This window comes from Marmota flaviventris, chromosome 18 (assembly GCF_047511675.1).
Source record: "Marmota flaviventris isolate mMarFla1 chromosome 18, mMarFla1.hap1, whole genome shotgun sequence".
Lineage (NCBI taxonomy): Eukaryota > Metazoa > Chordata > Mammalia > Rodentia > Sciuridae > Marmota > Marmota flaviventris.
This window is the reverse complement of record NC_092515.1, coordinates 13,594,889-13,615,493: the sequence shown is the minus strand read 5'-3', so window position 1 is coordinate 13,615,493 and position 20,605 is coordinate 13,594,889. Positions and strand designations below refer to the sequence as shown.

Sequence of the window (20,605 nt, the reverse complement as noted above, 5' to 3'; positions counted from 1 at the left end):
AAAAATTGGACCTTGAAATCCTAGAAGGTTAGAATCACAAGTATGAAACTTTGACACCTTGGAAAATTGGAATCATTGATTTAGTGAAGACCATTGGACCCTCAGAACTTGGCCATAGAAGGTAGGTATCCTGAGATGCTATGAAGCATCAGCCTCAAGGGAATTGATGGGAACTGCATATATGGGTTGGGCTGAGGGTGACTTCCAGTGGCTCAAATCCCTGTCACTACCCACTGCAGGGATGTGTCATCGGTGGAGGTGCTCATGAACTACCACCAGGGCCTGAAGACTGAGCTGGAGGCACGGGTGCCTGAGCTGACTGCCTGCCAGGAGCTGGGGCGCTCCCTTCTGCTCAACAAGAGTGCCATGGCTGATGAGGTAGGGAGGGGCACCTGGGGTCCTCTTCTGCCCCCCAGGTTCTTTGAGGTGGAAGCCACCCCTGACACCCCTTCCCACCCACCCACCACACCCAGATCCAGGCACAGCTGGACAAACTGGGAACCAGGAAGGAGGAGGTGTCAGACAAATGGGACCGCCATTGGGAGTGGCTGCAGCAGAGTGAGTGGGGATCCAGACACATGTGGCTCAAGGACACAAAGACATGCTCCAGCATGTTAAGGCCCAGAGGATGATATGACCACATTTTGCACACCACCCAAGAAGTGAACATAAAGGCCTGGGAGGGTGGATGACAGGGTGCCACTGAATCCTTCATGGCGGACTCCTAGGGGAGAAACTGGGACCTTCAAAATAACCCCAGCCCCTGTCACTCCTGCAGAGCCCAGAGTGGTCAGGACTGGGATGGGGAACCTGCAGGGTGTGGAGGGCCAGGGAGGAAAATTGTTGCCCCCCAAATGGTCCCTGTGTGCTCCCAGTGCCCTTACCCTGCGTGTCTGCCCCTAGTGCTGGAAGTGCATCAGTTTGCCCAGGAGGCAGTGGTGGCTGATGCCTGGCTGACAGCCCAGGAGCCACTCCTGCAGAGCCGGGAGCTGGGCAGCAGTGTGGATGAGGTAGAGCAGCTTATCCGGAGACACGAGGCCTTCCGCAAGGCAGCCGCAGCCTGGGAAGAGAGGTTCAGCTCTCTGCGACGCCTGACCACGGTGAGCACTCCAGATCCTGCCCTCCTGCCCCACACCCATCCTGCATGAGAGAGACACACCTGGACTTGGTGCCGAGTCCCTTGTTGAATGAGGGCTAAGAGATCTATACTGTGCTCCCAGTGGGGCTGGGGGACAGACCTGACACTAGACAATGATAGTACAGAGGGTCAGGGATGTGATGCAGAAGTACAGGCAGAGGGCTAAGGGCTAGAATGGGGGAGGCATAGGGCACCATGGGAGCCTAGAAATGTTTGCCCTGGCCTGGGGGAGTCCCATCTGAGACTTAACACAGTTAAGAAATGCAGAGTGCTATGACATATGACTGTAATCTCAGTGATTCTGGAGGCTGAGGTAGGAGGATCAGAAGTTCAAGACCAGCCTCCACAACTTAGAAAGACCCTGTTTCAAAATTAAACACAATAAGCAGGGCAAGGTGGTGCATGCCTATAATCCCAGGGGCTCAGGAGGCTGAGACTAGGAGGATCCCGAATTCAAAGGCAGCCTCAGCAAAAGCCAGGGGCTAAGCAACTCAGTGAGACCTTGTCTCTAAATAAAATACAAAATAGGGCTGGGGATATGGCTCAGTGGTTGAGTGCCCCTGAGTTCAATCCTGGGTACCCAATAATAATAATAAAGCCTGGATATGTAGCTCAGTAGTAGAGCATCCTGAGTTCAATCCCCAGGACATGGGTGGCAAGAAATGAGGCAAAGAGACCATTTTTAATAAAAAGTTTTGAGTTCCTGGGTGGGAAACATTAAAGAAGGAAGAAGTTTAGAAAAGCACCCAGAGAAAACGTTGATTTAGCTGATTCCTACAAGAGCAAGAGGTGTTTGCAGGAAGAATGGGGATCAAGCTCCTGGCAGAAAGTGGGGCAGGGCGTTGGGTATCTTGTTTCTTCAAGGAACTAATAGGTTTAGAGGTGAAGCAGAAAACCCAGAGTGCCTGTCAGACCACTCACTCTCCGCACCTTCCCGCCCCATCCTGTCCCTGGTCCTTCTGTCCCCAGATTGAGAAACTCAAGGCGGAACAAAGCAAGCAACCACCCACTCCCCTGCTGGGGCGCAAGTTCTTTGGGGACCCCACGGAACTGGCGGCCAAGGCGGCGCCTCTACTGCGGCCAGGGGGCTATGAAAGGGGCTTGGAGCCCTTGGCCCGCCGGGCCTCGGACACGCTGTCAGCCGAGGTGCGGACCCGGGTGGGGTACGTGCGCCAGGAGCTCAAGCCCGAGCGCCTCCAGCCGCGCATTGACCGGCTGCCGGAGGTCCCCGGGAGGGTAGAGCCTGCGGCCCCTCCGGCCGCACCGGAGAACATTGCAGCGGAGACTCCCGGGACCCCTGCGGCTGCGGAGCAGGTCCGGCCCAGACCGGAGCGCCAGGAGTCAGCGGATCGCGCGGAGGAGCTGCCCCGGAGGCGGCGGCCGGAGCGCCAAGAATCGGCTGACCAACCCGAGGAGTCTGCGCGGAGGAGGAGACCAGAACGACAGGAATCCGCGGAGCACGAGGTGGCACATAGCCTTACACTGGGCCGCTACGAGCAGATGGAGAGGCGGCGCGAGCGGCGCGAGCGGCGGTTGGAGCGGCAGGAGTCCAGCGAACAGGAGACGCCCATAAGAGGAGAGCTGGCCAAAGGGTGAGGCCCCTTATATCCGGGGAGCGAGGGAAGGGGATTAGCAACAGCTCCAACAGCCGCGAAGGCCCAATGGCGAGGCTTCTGGGTCCAGACCTTCTTGGTATCCACTTTGCAGAGGTGTAAACTGAGGCTGAAAGAGGGTAGCAGATATGCCCATTGTTCCACAGGGGCAGCTCTTCCTGCAGAATGAAAAGGCAGAGTGCCTTCCTCCAGGGGCAGTTTTTCAGCCACTGGGTCCTGCATCAAATCCCCTGGGTGTCCCCTGGCCTGAATTCTGTCTCTGCACTGATTATGTTTCTCCACTGGGTGGAACCATCACTGCCTAATTGGAGAGAAGACCCTTTATTACAACTCTCTCAACAGCATTATGAATTGGCGGATATTGTCATTGCCATTAAATGGATAGGACAACTGAGACACAAAGAGGGCCAGTCATTCAACTTGTATAAATCAGGGCTGGAGCCCAGGTCTTTCAGATTCCAATGTTAACAAGAGTATAATATGCAGATTAGTCCAACCTGCTATGTCCCCAGAGGACAAGAAACAATGACTTCTTTACCCTTTAAAAAATGCCTGTTTCATGAACATTTGCAAGTGTCTGAGTGGCATGTGCTGGGGTAACAGTGACCAAACTAGCCCCAGTCCTACCTTCACGACACTCAGTCTAGTGGGAGAAACAGACTTGTTACCAGACAGTGATGACCCAGAGTGGGGATAGGGGGAAGTCCAGGAGACTTGGTAATTCAGGAGGCGGATGCAGAAATGTGACTGTGTTCAAAAGCTTGAAGGAACTAGTTTGCTTTTAAGCTGCTTAAAACTCAAAAGTGGGGGGAGTTCAGTTTTCCATTCAGCAGCAGTGCTTGGGACACTCATGGGGTGTAAGGTGCACATCTACAGGGGACAGCTGAGAAGTGAACAAGGTCTTGGCATTTCAGGCTAAGGCATGAAGCCTCCTCTGTACAGCCAAGAAGGTCCCTGGGAGAAGGCATCTGAGTTCCACTGGGTCTTTCTGTCCCCTCCTCCCCCAGGAAGGCCACCCTGGCTGACATTGTGGAGCAGCTGCAGGAGAAAGAGGCGGGCCCAGGGCTCCCTGTTGGGGTGGTAAGTTGAACCAGAGGATGGGTGGGGGTATGAGGACCCCCCTCTCAGAGCAGGAGTCAGGTTTTCAGAAGTAACCAGTGCCTCGCCCTGAGCCCATCCTTCTACCTGGACCCTGCAGAGTCAGCATGGACTCTCAGGACCCCCAGAAATCCTTCCAATTCTGAAAATTTCTCCCTTAGAAAAATGGGACCACGGATCCAAGAAACCCTTCCATTCCCCCGCCACTCCACACATACATAAATAGGGTCTAGTTCCCCGCCCAGCGGGGTCCCAATTTTCATCATAGATGGCCACATACACACCGAAGGCCCAGATTTCTCCCCACAGGAATTCCTTGCATCCCGACCTCTTAGATGTAGCGTCTTCCTCCCACGAGAGGAAGTCCAAACCGATACCAAGACCCGTTGGGCCTCCAGCCCAGAAGTCCTCCCATACTCGCCTCCAAGGCCGATGACCCTGCAGACGGATGGGACCCCAAACCCACGGGTTCCCCCAGACAGAAGCCCCTCCCCATGGACAGAACCCCTCTTCCCCCTCCCTTCACACAGCCGTCGCTGCCTCAGCCTCGCGAGCTTCCCCCTGGCCGCCTGCCCAACGGGCTTGAGCCGCCCGAGCGGACACCTCGGCCGGATCGGCCGCGGGCCCGGGACCGGCCCAAGCCGCGACGGCGGCCGCGGCCACGAGAGGGTGGTGAGGGCGGGGGAAGCCGGCGCTCGCGCTCCGCCCCGGCCCAGGGCGGCTCCGCCCCCGCGCCTCCGCCACCGCCCACTCACACAGTGCAGCACGAGGGCTTCCTGCTGCGCAAGCGCGAGCTCGACGCTAACCGCAAGTCATCCAACCGGTGAGCGCGTGGGCGGGGCTTTGGAAAATGGTGGTGGGGGCCATGCGCAGAGTGTCCAATGAGTGAATAGTCGGGCCAGGGAAGGGGCGGGCTCAGCTTCAGAACCTCCCACCGGCGGGGGTTAGGTTGGAGCCCAAGGGAAGGCGGGGCTCAACCTCAAGGAATCCAACTTGTGTACGTGAGGGGCACGGTGTAGGATTAAGGCGTTTTCGGGCTGAATAGGGGACCTTAAACGGAAGAGGGACGGTAATATGAAAGCGAACAAATTGGGACTCAACTCTTAGAGCGACCAACCCAGGAGCTGAGTACAGCTGAGGAATAAGCTGGAGTGAGTAATCAAGTGCCAATGTTGTGTGAAATTGAGCCTCAAAATCTCATCCACCCAGAATGGGATGGTTTTAAGTGGGGAAGGTGTGTCTGAGAAGGGGCGGTGCCCAAACTCTCGGCTGAGTGGAGTGTGTTGGGGTAATCTGAAATAGGTTTCCAAATGAGGGCCTAACAGTGTGTGTGTGTGTGTGTGTGTGTGTGTGTGTGTTTACTCTTGGATTCCAGTTTCTGTTTGTCCAACACATTTTTGGCCAACTGGAGGTAGACTCTGGGGACAGGTGGAGCCAGACAGGATAGGACTGGCCAGTGAGTGGAGTGAGGCTTAGACCCAAGACAAGAAGTGGGCAGAGCCGGTTCAGACTGTGCTGATGGGGCTGGAGGGAGTCATTCTTCCTTGTCTCTAGGCTAAAGTGGGAATAAACGGGGGCATCTGGATTGGGGCTTTGGCTAGATAGGGAGCAGGAATTCCTCATTCCAAACAGTAAACCCATAGATTTTCCTTGAAGGAACTCCGTAGGGGTGGAGGAATGGGGTGGGGGTTTGTGTGGGATGAGTGGAACAAAAGCTACATAGGAGATAAGTCTTGCCTTCAGGAAATTCAGTATGGAGAGGAAAAGGAAGATCAAGCCCAACAGTGGCCAGCCTGGGTGAAGGCTTGGTTCTGGGAATTTTAGATGAACCTCTTAGATCAGGCTTAGATCAGGGATAGCCATAAGGAAGAGCCTCCTGGTCTTGTGGCCTCACTGGCTAAGGCAAAGGCCCAGAGGTTGGAAGTCTCAGCATATTTAGGCCATGAATATGTTAATGAAGAGTACTCCTTCAGAGTGCTACAGCTCTGCCTTGAGCCCTGTATTGTTACCCTAGGTCGTGGGTGAGCCTGTACTGCGTCCTCAGCAAGGGGGAGCTGGGCTTCTACAAGGACTCCAAAGGCCCAGCATCAGGGGGAACACATGGTGGGGAGCCACTGCTCAGCCTGCACAAGGCCACCAGCGAGGTGGCTAGTGACTACAAGAAAAAGAAGCATGTCTTCAAGCTCCAGTGAGTCCCTCAGTGGGCAGGAGGGAGGGATTCCAGGCCCAACTTCCCCTCCCAGCAGGACCCTGGCTCCCTTGGAGCCCATTTGCGTTGGGGGCTGGGGCTTGGCCTCTTGGGATCTCCTCAAGTCCTATGTTCTCTCCTGTAGGACCCAGGATGGCAGTGAATTTTTGCTCCAGGCTAAAGATGAGGTGAGATCTGGTCCTTTCAACCCCATATGTGACCTCAAAATGACATAACTGCCTGGCTGGCTCCTGGCCCAGAGTAATGGGTTATAGAAGGGAAGCACACCGACAAAAATTCTCAGGGATATAATGGGAAAGCCCATGGGCAGTGAGAGCCCAGAGGGGAGGTTCCTAAGCCAGGAGTAGTGAAGAGGAGTTCAAGGAGGCCCTGATGGTGAAGTCCAAGTTTAACAGCTGGAGGACAGAGTTCAAGGAGTGAGGTAAATGGTACCAGGAAAGATCCCAGGAACTGAATCTCCCAGCCTGTTATGAGCCACTTGGAAGAGGTTGAATTTTTGTTATAAGGGCACTGGGGAGCCATGGCAGAGTTTTGAGCCAAGGAAGGTTGAAGTGATGGGTAATAAAGATCCTTTTAATTACCATGTTCAGGGTAGATTGAAGCGGGTAACAGTGGGGTTGGGGAGCCTGTCCAGCAGCTGGGCAGGACCCAAGAAAGCACAGAATTGGAACATGCAGGCCTGTGGGGAAAGGAGGGAAGAGATAGGGGAGATAAGAACAAAATGGACATTGGAACTGGGCTAAGGAGTGAGGTCAGGGGGAAGGATCAGTCATGGAGGTGGTTTCAGGAAATGTTGAGAATAATAAATAACACTTCTTATCTCAATTAGTCCTTATAGGAAGCTATGAAGTAGGCCTTATCCTCTGCCTACCTCCTTTTACTTATCTGTAAAATGGAGATAAAAATAGTTTCTTATCATAGGGTTTCTGTGAGAAATGAGTTGATACATGTAGAGCACTTAGCACATTGCTTGGTAAGTGTCTGTGCTCTGTGTTTGGACAATGTACTTATCCCTGTTTTTGTTGTTTACCTTTGTAGTGGGAGTTACATATTGCAAAAGATTGAGTGAATGAATCCACATAAGTGCTTAGACAGAGCCTGGCACATGCTATTTAACTATTTGCAACCTCATTATTACCCCAATTTAATAGAGAAAGGAACTGAAGTTCAGAGAAGGCAGTCTGATTCAAGATTGATCTACTACTCTATTTTCTCTCTTCCAAATATGGACTCTGTGCCCTATTTTCTTCCTTCAGGAGGAGATGAACGGTTGGCTAGAGGCTGTGGCTGCCTCAGTGACAGAACACGCAGAGATTGCACGCTGGGGCCAGACACTACCCACAACGTCCTCCACAGACGAGGGCAACCCCAAGCGCGAGGGAGGGGAGCGCAGAGCCAGCGGACGCCGGAAGTGACTCTCCTACCCGCAGGACCTGACAAGTCTCCCCGCCCCTCCTCTCTGCACTGTGGGCACAAAGACACTTTCTCTTCCGCAAGGGCAGGGCCAGGGTCCCTAGTTCCAGCACTGCGGACGCGCCACGATGGGCACTGGAAAGGAGGGGATTTCTCCTGCACCCCAAAATGTGGTGGGGGGGATTGCTACCCCTATAGCCATATTTCGGCCCCTTCCCGCTCAACATCCCTACCCCAGGTGCTGGGGCTCCATTATTTTTATGCAATAACTGAGCTTGGTGGGGGCGGATAGGGGGCCAGTTGAGCCAAGCCCCCTGCCCCTATCTGCAGATCCTGCCCCAAGAAGCTGGGGTGGTGGGGGTGATAATTCCTGGCCTCCTCTCCGCCCTAAGGATGGGCACGGGGGCGCTGGTGAGGTCCCCTGGACCATCCAGGGTGCTAGGGGGTGGGGAGGGGACAGTCCCTCCCTGCCTTTACCTCACTTCCAATGCTGCCTTGATCTCTGTCTGGGAGGGGGGAGTGAAGGGCCCTAGCCCCTTCACTCTGTCGCCTCAGAGCCATGCGGTTAATTCTTTAGTTTATTTTTGCAAAACGTCGACCTCCCCCTCCCCCCCGCCCCGCATCCGCGAAGGCTTTTAACGGGAGGGGCGTCAAAGCTCAAAATTGTCTTCCTCTCTCCTCCCCCCTCCACTGTAAATGACACTTAACGAGGGGAGGGGTGAGGGGAAGCCCTCCCCCCCTGCATGCTTCTGGCTGGAGCACCTCCCTGGGACTTGGGGGAACCGGGTTGTGGGCAGCCCCCCATGGCCGCCTGGAGAAGCCGCTGGGGCCCGGGGGTGTGGGACGGTGTGGCGGGCGCACACTGTATGTACCTATAATAAACCCTTTGGCTTTGACGGTCTATGCTGGTTTGTTTGCATTTCTTGGGCTGCACCCGTGAGGATGGGCAGGTGGCGGGGTTGGGGGTGGGATTCAGAGAACATCAAAATGTACCCTGTGGTATGGGTTAATTTTGGATTCTAAACGTATGCACATGGACAAATCACCTACTGCCATACCTAAAACGGGACGAAGAAGTAACTCAACTTCCCCGAAGGAACTGCCCTGCCCACCCTGTCAAAGGACAGGAAAGGCCGGCTCCTTTAAGGAGGCGAAGAACTTAACTGCGATGAGCAAGCTCTTTGTCCAATCGCCGGTGTCTCAGGGAGTCTCCGGTCCAATGAAGACGCGGTGAGGGCGGGGTTTAGGTACACACCCGGAAGTGGGCGCAGGCCTTCTGGCTCGCCGGGGGCCATGGCTGCGGTGGCTACTGCCGCCGAGGGGGTCCCGGCTCGCGGGCCTCCAGGGGAAGTGATTCATCTGAATGTGGGAGGCAAGAGGTGAGTGTGGGAAACTCCTTTAGGCCTCACCCTTGGCAGCTGGGAGCGTGGTGGGAGTACCCGCCTCTCCTGGGGGGAATCCCTGTCCATCAAGAGTTGCTCCGCCCTCTTCTGGAGGCGAGGAGCCTGGAAAAACACCTGGGAGACGGGAGGACCAACTGGATTTGGCGCGAATCCGCACGGTTCCTCACTCCCTCACCATCGTCGTACCTTGCCTCCACTTACCTTACCCGCTTAGATTCAGTACCTCTCGCCAGACTCTCACCTGGATCCCAGACTCCTTCTTCTCCAGGTGAACGGGAGAGCGAGTTTGGGGCAGGTTTTGAATGGGAAGTTGTGGAGAGCCCTAATTGCCACCGCAATCACCTCCCTGCCCGGGCCCCTGACACCTGCTTTGTTTCCCCTTCCCGTAGTCTTCTGAGCGGGCGCATCTCAACTCTGAAAGATGAGACCGGAGCGGTGAGTATGGCAAGAGCTGAAATGGGGTGGCCTACTGGAGGAGGAACAGGACCCCCACTCAGTTTTGCTCTTTGCCTTGTCCATCCTTTGTTCCTCTTTCCCACAGATCTTCATCGACAGGGACCCCACCGTCTTTGCCCCAATCCTCAACTTTCTGCGCACCAAAGAGCTGGATCCCAGGTCGGTGTGAATAACAGGGAGTTCCCCTGCGGTCTAGCCCTCCTATGAAGTCTTTTCTCCCTTTCAGAATGTTCACTTAAGCTCCATTCTATTAGAATGGAGTTTTGATCAAGTTTAAATTGCTTTGTATTTAGCATTCCCCCAACACACCCACACATTTTCACCATCCATATCTTTGCTCCTTAGAATCTTGATCCTGTCAAAATTAGCTACCCTTCATCATTCTCTATACAATTTCTGAAAACTTCCTCTTAAAAATTCTCAGCCCTGCTGAGCTGGTGCACACCAGCACACCTGTAATCCCAGTGGCCAGAGAGGCTGAGGCAGGAGGATCACAAGTTCAAAGCCAGCCTCAGCCATTTAGCAAGGGGCTAAGCAATGAGCCCCCATCTCTAAATAAAATACAAAATAGGGATGGGGATGTGACTCAATGATCAAGTGCCCATGGTACCCAAAAAAAGAAAAAGAAAAGAGAAAAAAAAATCCAGGCACAGTGGTGCCTGCCTGTAATCTCAGCAGCTGGGGACCCTGAGGCAGGAGCATCAAAAGTACAAAGCCAGGTTCATAAACTTAGCGAGACCCTGTCTCAAAATAAAAAATAAAAAGGGATGGGGATGTGGCTTAGTGGTTAAGTGCTCCTGAGTTCAAATATTGGTATTAAAGACAAAACAAACAAAATAAAAAATTCTGCCCATTCCCATGCCCCAGACGCTGATCTTTAGTCAATTCTACTACTCAGGGGTGTCCACGGTTCCAGCCTGCTCCATGAAGCCCAGTTCTATGGACTCACTCCACTGGGTAAGTGGGGACCCCCAGTTAGCATCCTCATTGTATGGAAAACCAGCTCTTTACTGAAGCTTCCTAAATTCTCCCTGGCCTTTATCTTCTCTCCTGCAAGAGGGTTGGATTAGAGCTGAGAGCATTAGATTTATCCCTGGCTCTGAGGGGAGTGTTCTGCGGAGAAGGAGGTAAAGAGGGGTCAAAGGGGTCTGCCTCCATACCCCACAAGTCCCAGCTTTGAGTTCTTGCATTGCAGTTCGTCGTCTGCAGCTGAGGGAGGAGTTGGATCGATCTTCTTGTGGAAATGTTCTCTTCAATGGTTATCTGCCTCCGCCAGGTATGCACTCCCAATGGATGGAGGGAAGAGGGGGTGGCCTAAAGACTACATTTCCCACAAGTCTAGCCCTTGGGTACCTGTTCTGTGATCCTTAGACATGATGGGAGTTGTTATTTCTGTATCAGATGCTTGGGCTGATTCTTGGAAAGGAAATAGGAAGCAGCAATTTCCTTAAGACAATGGGCCAGTTAGTCATCCTAAACTCCGAAACCTGTGCTAGTGCCTGATGGGTATTGTAGTCCAGGCTTGATTTCCTTGTGGGAAACTTTGAAAGAACTAGGGTGTTTTGCATAGAGTGGAGAGCAACATTAAAGGGGCCACTAGAATCCCCAGGAGACCTAAATCAGCCAATCTACCTGTTGTGAAAATTGTGCTCAGAGGTTGTTGGGAACTTTAATCTACTAGGCTTTGCTGGCAGATTGGCAGAAGGAATAGAGTGGGGAAATTTAAATATGTGTTTTATTTTCCTGTCCTTAGTCAATATCTACTACTTTCATGAAATTTGCTGAATGTAAGACTTATACTATTATTTTCCTTGGTTTGTCTTCATTTTCAAAAATATCATTTTAAACAGAAGCTTTATAGCACTACCTTTATACCATCAATAACAAGGCAGACATGAAAATAAAACCCAAACATAGCAGCATCATTAGATTCCGGATAGATACTATTGCCTGCCGAGGGTGCAGGTTTCTATTTATTAGGAGGAAGATTAGCAAATATTGAAGAGCAGCACCAAACTGAGCTTGCTCTGTGATGGACTCAAGGACACTGAAAAAAGAAGTAACCCACTGTGAGACTCAGTGGCATTGAATGGCTTGTCCCAGCACCAGGATACTGTGCTCCATATGTAGGGAAACCCGTATTTGTGAGAGTTCAAATGCTTGCAACCTGAAAGCCATGATTTCAATTACTGTCACTCTGCCACTTCCCCCCACTCTAGTATTCCCAGTGAAACGGAGAAACAGGCACAGCCTGGTGGGGCCCCAGCAGTTAGGCGGACGCCCGGCCCCTGTTCGACGGAGCAACACGATGCCCCCCAACCTGGGTAATGCAGGGCTGCTGGGTCGGATGCTGGAGGAGAAAGCCCCTCCCTCCCCCTCAGGTGAGTTTCTATCTTCTGGGAGCTCAGGAAAGCTGGTAGGCTCCTGGGAGGCCCTGTGACCTGCTCTGATCCTTCTCTTTCCCCCTCAGGGCAACCAGAGGAGCCGGGGATGGTGCGCCTCGTGTGTGGACACCACAGCTGGATTGCAGTGGCCTATACCCAGTTCCTTGTCTGCTATAGGTGCTGGGAGGAGGGGGTGGCTAGGAGGCTCTGAGCACTGTGGATGGACAGTCAGGGCTGGCGATGAGGGTCAATGACATCCTTCCAATCCTACAGGCTGAAGGAAGCATCTGGCTGGCAGCTGGTGTTTTCCAGCCCCCGCCTGGACTGGCCCATCGAACGCCTGGCACTCACAGCCCGTGTGCCTGGTGGGGCTTTGGGTGAACATGACAAGATGGTGGCCGCAGCCACTGGCAGCGAAATCCTGTTGTGGGCTCTACAGGCAGAAGGTGGTGGCTCTGAGATAGGTATGACCCCAGACCTTTTCTAGAACCCTCTGCCCTGTGGAATTCGGTGGCCTGTTACAAATTCTCCAACCCATAAGAATGCTGTTTGATATGTTTGCCCCATTGAACAACCTAACCCTTCAGCATTCCATGTCCTCTTGAAATTCCTTGGCCTATTCAGAAAATCCACCACTTGTAATTCTCTTCTCCATTAGAGCCTCTGCCCTGTTAGATCTCTTTGCTGTGTTGGTATGCTGCGTGACAGTAGACTCTCCGAGCCTGTGACAGTCTGTGTGGCTGAGAACTTCTGACTTTTTAGACCAGTCTTTCCCCCTGAAACAATCCTCATAAGAATCCTCTGTCACCACTAGAGGTTTTTGCTTTGTTGGAAATCTCAGTGTATTAGAAGTCCACACCTCCCTGGAGTCCCACATCCGTCACAAATCCCCTGTGACTCCTGCTGGAATCTCCTACCCTGTGAGGATTCCGTGGCCCAGTGGAATCTTCTGGCACCTTGTGTTCCTGCTGCCGTTCTCCTCCCTGCTGAAGTCCTCCTTTCCCCCCACAGGGGTCTTCCACTTGGGGGTGCCTGTGGAGGCCTTGTTCTTCGTGGGGAACCAGCTCATCGCCACAAGCCACACAGGGCGCATCGGGGTGTGGAATGCTGTCACCAAGCACTGGCAGGTTAGAGTTCTGGCCAGTCCCCTTCCCAAGTGTCCAGACTCTATGGACTCAGGGCGTGGTTCTTTTCTGCCCCACTGTCCCTGGAGAGAGGCAGAAAACCCAGTGGTGGGCCAGAGCCTGCAGGTGTCTGATAAAGACCTGTGGAGCACTGAGGAGGGGTGACAGAGTTCACATGAAGGCTGGATGGTTTTGGAAAGGAGAGGGGATTCTCTGGGCGCTGGATGGGGAAGCAGGTGCTGGGAGGTGATGTAGGAGGCAGGAACCCAGAGAGAGACATGCGAACATCTGTCACTCTGAACTCACCCCAGGCCATGTCCAAAATGTTTAAAAAAAAAAAAAATCTGCAGCCAGGCATGGTGGCACATGCCTGTGATCCTGGTGGCTGGGGAGGCTGAGGCAGGAGGATCCCAAGTTCAAAGCCAACCTCAGCAACTCAGTGAGACCCTGCCTCTAAATAAAATACAAAAAAGGGCTGGGGATGTGGCTCAGTGGTTAAGTGCCCCTGGGTTCAATCCCTGGTACCAAAAACAAACAAAACAAAACAAAAAAAAAACACCCCCCCCAAAACAACAAACCTGCAGTATTTTTTTTTTTGTCCTACAAAACTGATTGTTTGGGAGGCAGAGGAGACAAAGAGAAACAAACAGAAACAGAAAATCAGAAAGAGGGCACAGAGGAAAGCCAGGACTGATTGACTGAGGGGACAGGGGACATAGAGACACAGGGGGGATGGATTATAATCAGGAATAGAGAGTAGAAGAGAGGCCAGGAGACACTCAGGGACAGAGTCACAGGAAGAGCCAGAGGAAGATGGGCAGAGAGAGGCTGGGAGAAGTGGGCCGCGGGGCCCGGGTAGGTTCTGGGGAGGAGGGCGGGCTGGCCCAGCCCTGCATCCCTGCGCTGCCTGGCCCCAGGTTCAGGAGGTGCAGCCCATCACAAGCTACGATGCAGCCGGCTCTTTCCTCCTCCTGGGATGCAGCAACGGCTCCATCTACTATGTGGGTGAGCAGAGGCAGCCCTGGATGTGGGAGGGCAGGGCCAGACTAGGCACCCACAAACAAACCCACTCTCCGCCCATTCCAGATGTGCAGAAGTTCCCCCTGCGCATGAAGGACAATGACCTCCTTGTCAGCGAGCTCTACCGGGACCCTGCAGAGGATGGGGTCACTGCCCTCAGTGTCTACCTCACTCCCAAAACCAGTAAGCTCTGACCAGCTTCCACCCCTGCCATTTCCAGCCAGGCCCAGCCTGCAGCTCTCTTCCAGCTTGTGTGATATGTCATGGGATTTATGAGGAGGGACAGATTCGGTTCTCATTTAGTCATTCAACAAACATTTCCTAAGTATCTCTTGTACATAAGCACTATTCCAGGTGCTGAACAGGCCTGCCTCTCTGCCAGAGGCACAGTGGACCACTGGCCATTCATCTTTGTATTTCTTTTCCATCTCTGATCAGGGCATGATGTGCATGTTCATAAAACCAAGAGGATGCATGTTTTATAGTGGACAAATCCAAGTTTTTATTTAGGACAGTTTTTTGTTTTTTGTTTTGGTACCAGGGATTGAACCCGGGGCACTTAACCACTGAGCTACATCCCCAGCCCCCCAGCCCCTTTTTTGTACTATTTATTTATTTATTTTTGAGAACCAATGATTGAACTCAGGGGCACTCAACCCTTGAGCCCCATACACAGCCCTATCTTGTATGTGAATTTTATTTAGAGACAGTGTCTTGCTGAGTTGCTCAGGGCCTCACTGAGTTGCTGAGGATGACTTTGAGTTCTCGATCCTCCTACCTCAGCCTCCCGAGCTGCTGGGATTACAGGTGTGCGCCACTGTGCCTGGCTTGTTTTGTTTTCTTGATGTTAAATGTAGAAAAAAGGTACACTTTGGTTTTCAGACAATTTGCATACCACAAAATTCACCTTTTTTTGTTTTTGGCAGAGCTAGAGATCAAACCCAGGGATTTGCTAGGCAAGCACTCTTCTGAGTTACACCCCCAGCCAAATTCACCATTTCGAAGTGCACAATTCAGTGTGTTTTAGTATATTTAGAAAGTTGTGTGACCGTCACCACCATCCGATTCCAGAACTCACCAGTCCTCCCTCCTGACAGCCCTGGACACCACTTATCTACTCTCTGTTCCTATGGATTTGCTCATTCTGGACATTCCATGTAAATGGCACGAATCCTGCAGTACGTGACCTTCTGTATCTGGCATTACTCACTTAACATAATGGTTATTTTTTTAATGGTTTGTGCTTTCTGATCTTCACCTACCCAGGTTGCAAATTGAACTTTGTATCTCAGGTAAAAAGGTCTCCCTTAGTTGCCTAGGCTGGCCTTGAACTTGCAATCTTCCTGGCTCAGCCTCCCTCATAGCTGGGATTACAGGTGTGTGCAACCCCGGCCTGGCCTGCCCAAGGTTTGATGCCTATCTGTGTTACTGTGTGTAACACTAATCCATGGCCAGTGGGTATAAAATGAATGTGAAATATGGAAACCATGTTCCTTAACTTGGTTCATTAAGTTTCGAAGGCTCTCAAAATGGAAAGTCGGCTGCAGCGGGAGTCCTCAGACTCACTGGGCCACATTCTCGTGTCTGTCTGTCTGTCTGTTCTGCCCCTTTCTCCGATGCCATCTCTGTTTTTCTGTCTCCGTCTCTGTAACCCTCCATGTGATTCCACTTCTCAGTCCCCACGCCTCTGTTTCCCCACCTCTCTTCCCTCTTCTACGGGCTCCGTCTCTGTCCCTGGGTCTCTGCTCTGGCCTTTGGCTCCTGGTGCCTCCGTCGCCCACACCAGCTCACCACTTCGCCCTCTCCTTTCTGGCTTCGGCTGTGTTCTGAGCCGGGTCTTTCTCTCTGCCCTGGTTTCTGTCTCTCCATGACATGGGGCCTCTCTTTGTCCTTGGCTCCTCACCAGGTGACAGTGGAAACTGGATTGAGATCGCCTATGGCACCAGCTCAGGGGGGGTACGGGTCATCGTGCAGCACCCTGAGACAGTGGGCTCAGGGCCCCAGCTCTTCCAGACCTTCACTGTGCACCGCAGCCCCGTCACAAAAATCATGCTGTCAGAGAAGCACCTCATCTCAGGTGGGTCTACCCACAGGTGACCTGCGACAGCTCAGGTGGGAGTATGAAGCCAGGAAGCTAAGGATTTCCGTGGGAGGGGGATGCTGTGCAGGGGAGAACCCACCAGGGAGGGTGATTGCAGAAGTGATAGAAGACTGTTAAGGAACCGGCCTGAGAGGGAGTGAATTGGACTCGATGCAGTGCAGTTGAACAAGTGTTTATTGAACATCTAATATATGTCAGGCACAGGGGATACAGTGATGCACAAGACAGATCAAGTCTCTGCCCTTGGGGAGTTAACATTGCAGTGAGGACGGCACAGGAGATAAATAAGTAAACATGTAGCTGGGTTTAGCTCATTGTTGGAGTTTTTGCCTGGCATGCTCAAGGCCCTGGGTTCTGTCCCCAACATTGCTAAATAAGGAAAGAAATTTACCAGGCATGGTGGCTCAGCTACTCCAGGGGCCTGAGGCAAGAGAATCTCAAATTCAAGGCCAGCCTGGGCAAAGTAGTAAGACCCTATCTCAAAAAAATAGAAACAAAACTAAATAGTAACAAATAAGCACTGGGTGATGAAAAGGGCCATGAATAAAAATGAAGTGGTAGCCAGGTGCAGGGGCACCCACCTGTAATCCGGCTACTGGGGAGCCTGGGGCAGGAGGATCACAAGTTGAGGCCATCCTAGACAACTTTAGCAAAACTCTGTCTCAAAATAAAAAGGGCTGGGGATGTTGCTCAGTGGTGGAGTGCGCCTGGGTTCATTCCCCAGTGTCACCAAAAAGCAAGGTGAAGTGGTATGTGGCTATAAAATGTCAACCTAAATAAAACAGAGTCTTCAAAGAATAAAGAGAGGAATAGCAGAGCATTGCAATGGAAACACATGGCCTAGTGAACTCTGGGCACATTCCAAGAGGTGCAGCAAGGGGGCCCCCGGCTCCTCCACCCTACGGGGGATTGAACCCGGGGTGCCCTACCATTGACTGTATTTCTAAGTTGCTGAGGCTGGCCTTGAACATGTGATCCTCCTGCCTCAGCCTCCGGAGTCCCTGGGATTGGCAGAGTCTTTGTTATGGTTACTGTCAGGCAGTCGGCCATAGGAACCCTTCCTTCACGGCCTCTCAGCTTTATTTACTCTTGTGTTAGAGTTGACCCAGGGACTCCGTTTTCACTCTGATAACTTTCACATTTCCTTCACAAGAGCACAGGGGTTGTGGAGAGGGATGGGTCAGGCAGGGCCTGTCTGAGGAAGGACCTTTGAGCAAACTTGAGGGGATGAGCTGTGCAGAGCAGCAGGGACAAGCATTCCAGGCAGAGGGAACAGGCATTGCAAAGACTGAGGTGAGAGGATGTTTGATGTGTCTGAGGGAAGAGCAGGGAGCCCCTGGGCCTGCGGTGGGGTAAGCAACAAGGGAAATGCGAGATGAGGGCAGAGAGGTGACAGGCAGCAGCCAGGCGGGGGGGATGGGGGGGACCTCTGAGCAGAGGAGGGAGGTGGCTGACTTAGGTGTTCCCAGGCCGTTTCTGACTGCATGTGGGAGAAGAGTGTCGGGACAGAATTGGAACAGGGAGCCCAGGGAGGGGGCTGCTGTGATGGTCCAGCAGGAGATGAGACAGGACCAGGGTGAAGGCTGTGGACAGGGTGACTAACATGAGGTTAGGTTCTGGAACCATTTTTGAGAAAGAGCCAGCAGAATTTTGGCCATTTGGAATTGTGGGGAAAGAAAATTCTCTGGAAGGGAAGAATGAGGAGAGGGCTGGATCCTGGCAACTCTGCAGGGCTCATCCTGAGGCTCAGGAAGGCTGGGCAGGGTTGACACCACAGCCAGGCCCGACCTTACACGTCTGGTCTCCGCAGTCTGTGCTGACAACAATCACGTGCGGACATGGTCTGTGACGCGATTCCGAGGGATGATCTCCACCCAGCCCGGCTCCACCCCACTCGCATCCTTCAAGATCCTGGCGCTAGAGTCAGCCGATGGGCACGGTGGCTGCAGTGCTGGCAACGACATCGGTGCCTACTGACCCCTGGCCCCCTCCCCACTAATGTGCTGGACCCAGTGGGCTCCCACTAACCCACCAGCTGACCTGGTCAACTTCCACTCCATTGATTGCTGACCCCTGTTGACCTCTACTGAGTTGCACCTGACCCCTCTCAACCTTCTTTGATTCCTAAATGATACCTGTTTACCTCTGTCATCCCCATTGATTCCTACTGCCAGCCACCTGGCCCAGGACCCCTCATGGACCTAAACTCTACTGACCTTTGCGACCTACCCCACCCTACCAGACCCTGGCCAACCCAGGAGCCTGGGGGGTGGGGCCAGGTCTGGGAGGGTGCTCCGCAGTGGGAAGGGGCAGGGCCTTAGGGTCTGGAGGCCCAGGGGGCCCTGGCCAGCCCTGCCCCTGCTTCTGCCTGTCCAGGCCCCTACGGTGAGCGGGACGACCAGCAGGTGTTCATCCAGAAGGTGGTGCCCAACGCCAGCCAGCTCTTTGTGCGTCTTTCATCCACTGGACAGCGGTGAGACTGGTCCACCAAATGGGGAGGTGGTCAGGGGGAGGACAAGGTGCAGCTGGGTCTTGGAGGCCAGAAAGCGGTCCTAGCCAAGGGACATGGAAGGAGTGAAGGCTGGCAGGGCGAACGGCCCAGTGGACTTGGCGACTGGAGGGATGAAAGGCGCGAAAGGCCTGGGGGAGGCGAAGCTGGAGGATTCTCAGGCCAGTGCACGGGTGGGACAGGGCGGGCAGAGTCATGGCCGGATGGGGCCCAGGAAGCTGTGGGATCCCAGAGCTCTGCTCACTCCGGCCTGGAGGGTGGCTTGAAGAGAGGACTCTGAGCAGGAGAGAGGAAAGAAGGGCAGGAGAGAGTGTGGCCGGCGAGGAAGCAGGAGGGCAAGGACTGAGAAGACCCAAAGGCCAAAGGCCAGGTGCCTGAGGTGGGGTGGGCGGCAGGAGAGGGCAGGTCTTGTCAGTCATGTGGGAGAGCCGAGGTGTCATCCCGGTGTAGTAGCGTCCCAGGGACCTGAGGGCCAACAGGAGTCGCCTCAGAGGCCAAGACCCAGGTGCCTGGTGCAAGAGGGAGGAGGCAGGTGTGGAGAGATGCCAGGTGGCAGCGGGTAGCAGGTGGGGGAAGCCTCTGCATGAGGCTCGAAGAGGGGAACAGGGACAAGCAGCAGATCTGGGGAGACTCTGAGGTGCAGTGGGCATCATGGTGAGTGGACGGAGCCGGGGTGTCCAAGAGGCCGCAGGTGCTCAAGGAAAACATGGATTGGCAGCCGTAAAGATTGGGGGTGGTGATTGGAGGGGCAGGAACTGAAGCTATGTGGTGAGGCACCTGGGAAAGGGATGCGGGGACAAGGGACCCAGCTGGGTTCTGGCTGTGCAGAGTGACCGCTCGCCCCTTGCGCCCCCTTAGCGTGTGCTCGGTGCGCTCAGTGGACGGCTCACCCACCACCGCCTTCACCGTGCTGGAGTGCGAGGGCTCCCGGCGGCTGGGCTCCCGGCCCCGGCGCTACCTGCTCACTGGCCAAGCCAACGGCAGCCTGGCCATGTGGGATCTGACCACCGCCATGGACGGCCTTGGCCAGGCCCCTGGTACTCGCCACCCTACCCCAAACCCAGCTAGCCCTCACCCACCCAGGCCGTCTGGAACCTTCCTGGGCATGCTCCCTGCCCACGCCCTTGCCCTCTGGCCCCCTGCCTTCTCCTTTGACCCCTTTTCCCACCCGCCAACCCCTCCATGCCCTTCCCTCAGCCGCTGACCCTGCCCATCAGTCTCTGTGCCCTCCCACCTGTCCAGCCCTGGTGCTCGCGGTGTGGCCCTGTCCCTTGCACCCCAGGCCCTGTCTCCCCCTGAACCCTGCGTCCTTGCCCCTCAGCAGGTGGCCTGACAGAGGAAGAGCTGATGGGACAGCTGGAGCAGTGCGAGCTGGCCCCCCTGGCTTCCTCTCGGGGCTCTCTGCCCAGCGCCTCGCCCCGGGCCTCCCTCACCAGGTAGCTGCAGTGAGGAAGGGGACAGCGGGAGGCCTGGGGGGCCACTGCCGGGTGCCGGTCCTCACTCTCCCACCCCTCAGTCTACACTCAGCCTCCAGCAACACCTCCCTGACTGGCCGCCGTGGCAGCCCAAGCCCCCCGCAGGCAGAAGTGCGGCGCCGTGGGGGCAGCTTCGTGGAACGCTGCCAGGAACTCGTGCGGAGTGCGCCAGAGCCCCGCCGGCCACCGACACCAGCCCCTCGGCCCTCCACGGGGCTTGGGGCTCCCCTCACGCCTCCGAAGAAGAATCTCAATGAAACTGCCTTTTGAACACTGCCATGGTGCCTTTGGATACCCTGACCCCAGGGAACTCAGGTGCCTCCTCCTGGCTTTCTGTTGGAGCCCTGGGTTCAGGGCCAGGTCCTCCTCAGAGTGGTCACTGTTACCAGGTCCCAATCTTCCCCCCTTTTCTGGAAGCCAAAGCTGTCCTTTCCAATAAAGTCCTCATTGCCAAATCCTTGTTTGCATTCTTGGTGGGTTTTGGGATCCCCAGGAACAGGATGAAAGAGGGGGAGCCCTGATCAGTTTCCTGAGTGTAAACAGAACAATCTACCTCTCCCAATTTAAGCAAAAAAGGGAATGTATTGACTTAAGTATTGGCTTCAGGCATGGCTGGATCCAGGGATTCAGAATGTCTTTCTGTCTCTTGCCTTTACTTTCCT

At 54.2% G+C, this 20,605-nt stretch overlaps 2 protein-coding genes across 2 annotated transcripts in view; both read left to right on the top strand.

Annotated features, from left to right (window-relative positions):
* Sptbn4 (spectrin beta, non-erythrocytic 4) overlaps positions 1–8,372 on the top strand; it is a 72,051-nt gene extending 63,679 nt beyond the window's left edge. The window contains exons 27-35 of the mRNA XM_071604335.1: positions 240–378; positions 474–558; positions 904–1,100; positions 2,108–2,730; positions 3,759–3,828; positions 4,380–4,672; positions 5,864–6,037; positions 6,183–6,225; positions 7,315–8,372. Of these exons, the coding sequence (XP_071460436.1) occupies positions 240–378; positions 474–558; positions 904–1,100; positions 2,108–2,730; positions 3,759–3,828; positions 4,380–4,672; positions 5,864–6,037; positions 6,183–6,225; positions 7,315–7,473 (1,783 nt within the window). The 3' untranslated portion in view covers positions 7,474–8,372. The remainder of the gene's footprint in view (positions 1–239; positions 379–473; positions 559–903; positions 1,101–2,107; positions 2,731–3,758; positions 3,829–4,379; positions 4,673–5,863; positions 6,038–6,182; positions 6,226–7,314) is intronic.
* A 360-nt stretch (positions 8,373–8,732) lies between these two features.
* Shkbp1 (SH3KBP1 binding protein 1) lies at positions 8,733–20,398 on the top strand. Its single transcript, XM_027941369.2, has 18 exons — positions 8,733–8,850; positions 9,089–9,142; positions 9,264–9,309; positions 9,416–9,489; positions 10,229–10,287; positions 10,526–10,606; positions 11,550–11,711; positions 11,801–11,891; positions 11,988–12,178; positions 12,726–12,841; positions 13,756–13,843; positions 13,925–14,041; positions 15,765–15,935; positions 17,770–17,925; positions 18,336–18,432; positions 19,327–19,505; positions 19,790–19,904; positions 19,985–20,398. Exons 1-18 carry the CDS (start codon positions 8,765–8,767, stop codon positions 20,211–20,213), a joined length of 2,112 nt encoding a protein of 703 aa, XP_027797170.2. The 5' UTR covers positions 8,733–8,764; the 3' UTR covers positions 20,214–20,398.
* The last annotated feature ends 207 nt before the right edge of the window (positions 20,399–20,605 follow it).

Bases quoted from the DNA above. Each gene is read 5' to 3' on its own strand.
- Shkbp1 (XM_027941369.2), top strand. From the start codon at position 8,765: ATGGCTGCGGTGGCTACTGCCGCCGAGGGGGTCCCGGCTCGCGGGCCT. The intron at 9,143-9,263 runs GTGAACGGGAGA...CCCTTCCCGTAG, and splicing joins CCAGACTCCTTCTTCTCCAG to TCTTCTGAGCGGGCGCATCT. The intron at 15,936-17,769 runs GTGGGTCTACCC...TGGTCTCCGCAG, and splicing joins AGAGAAGCACCTCATCTCAG to TCTGTGCTGACAACAATCAC.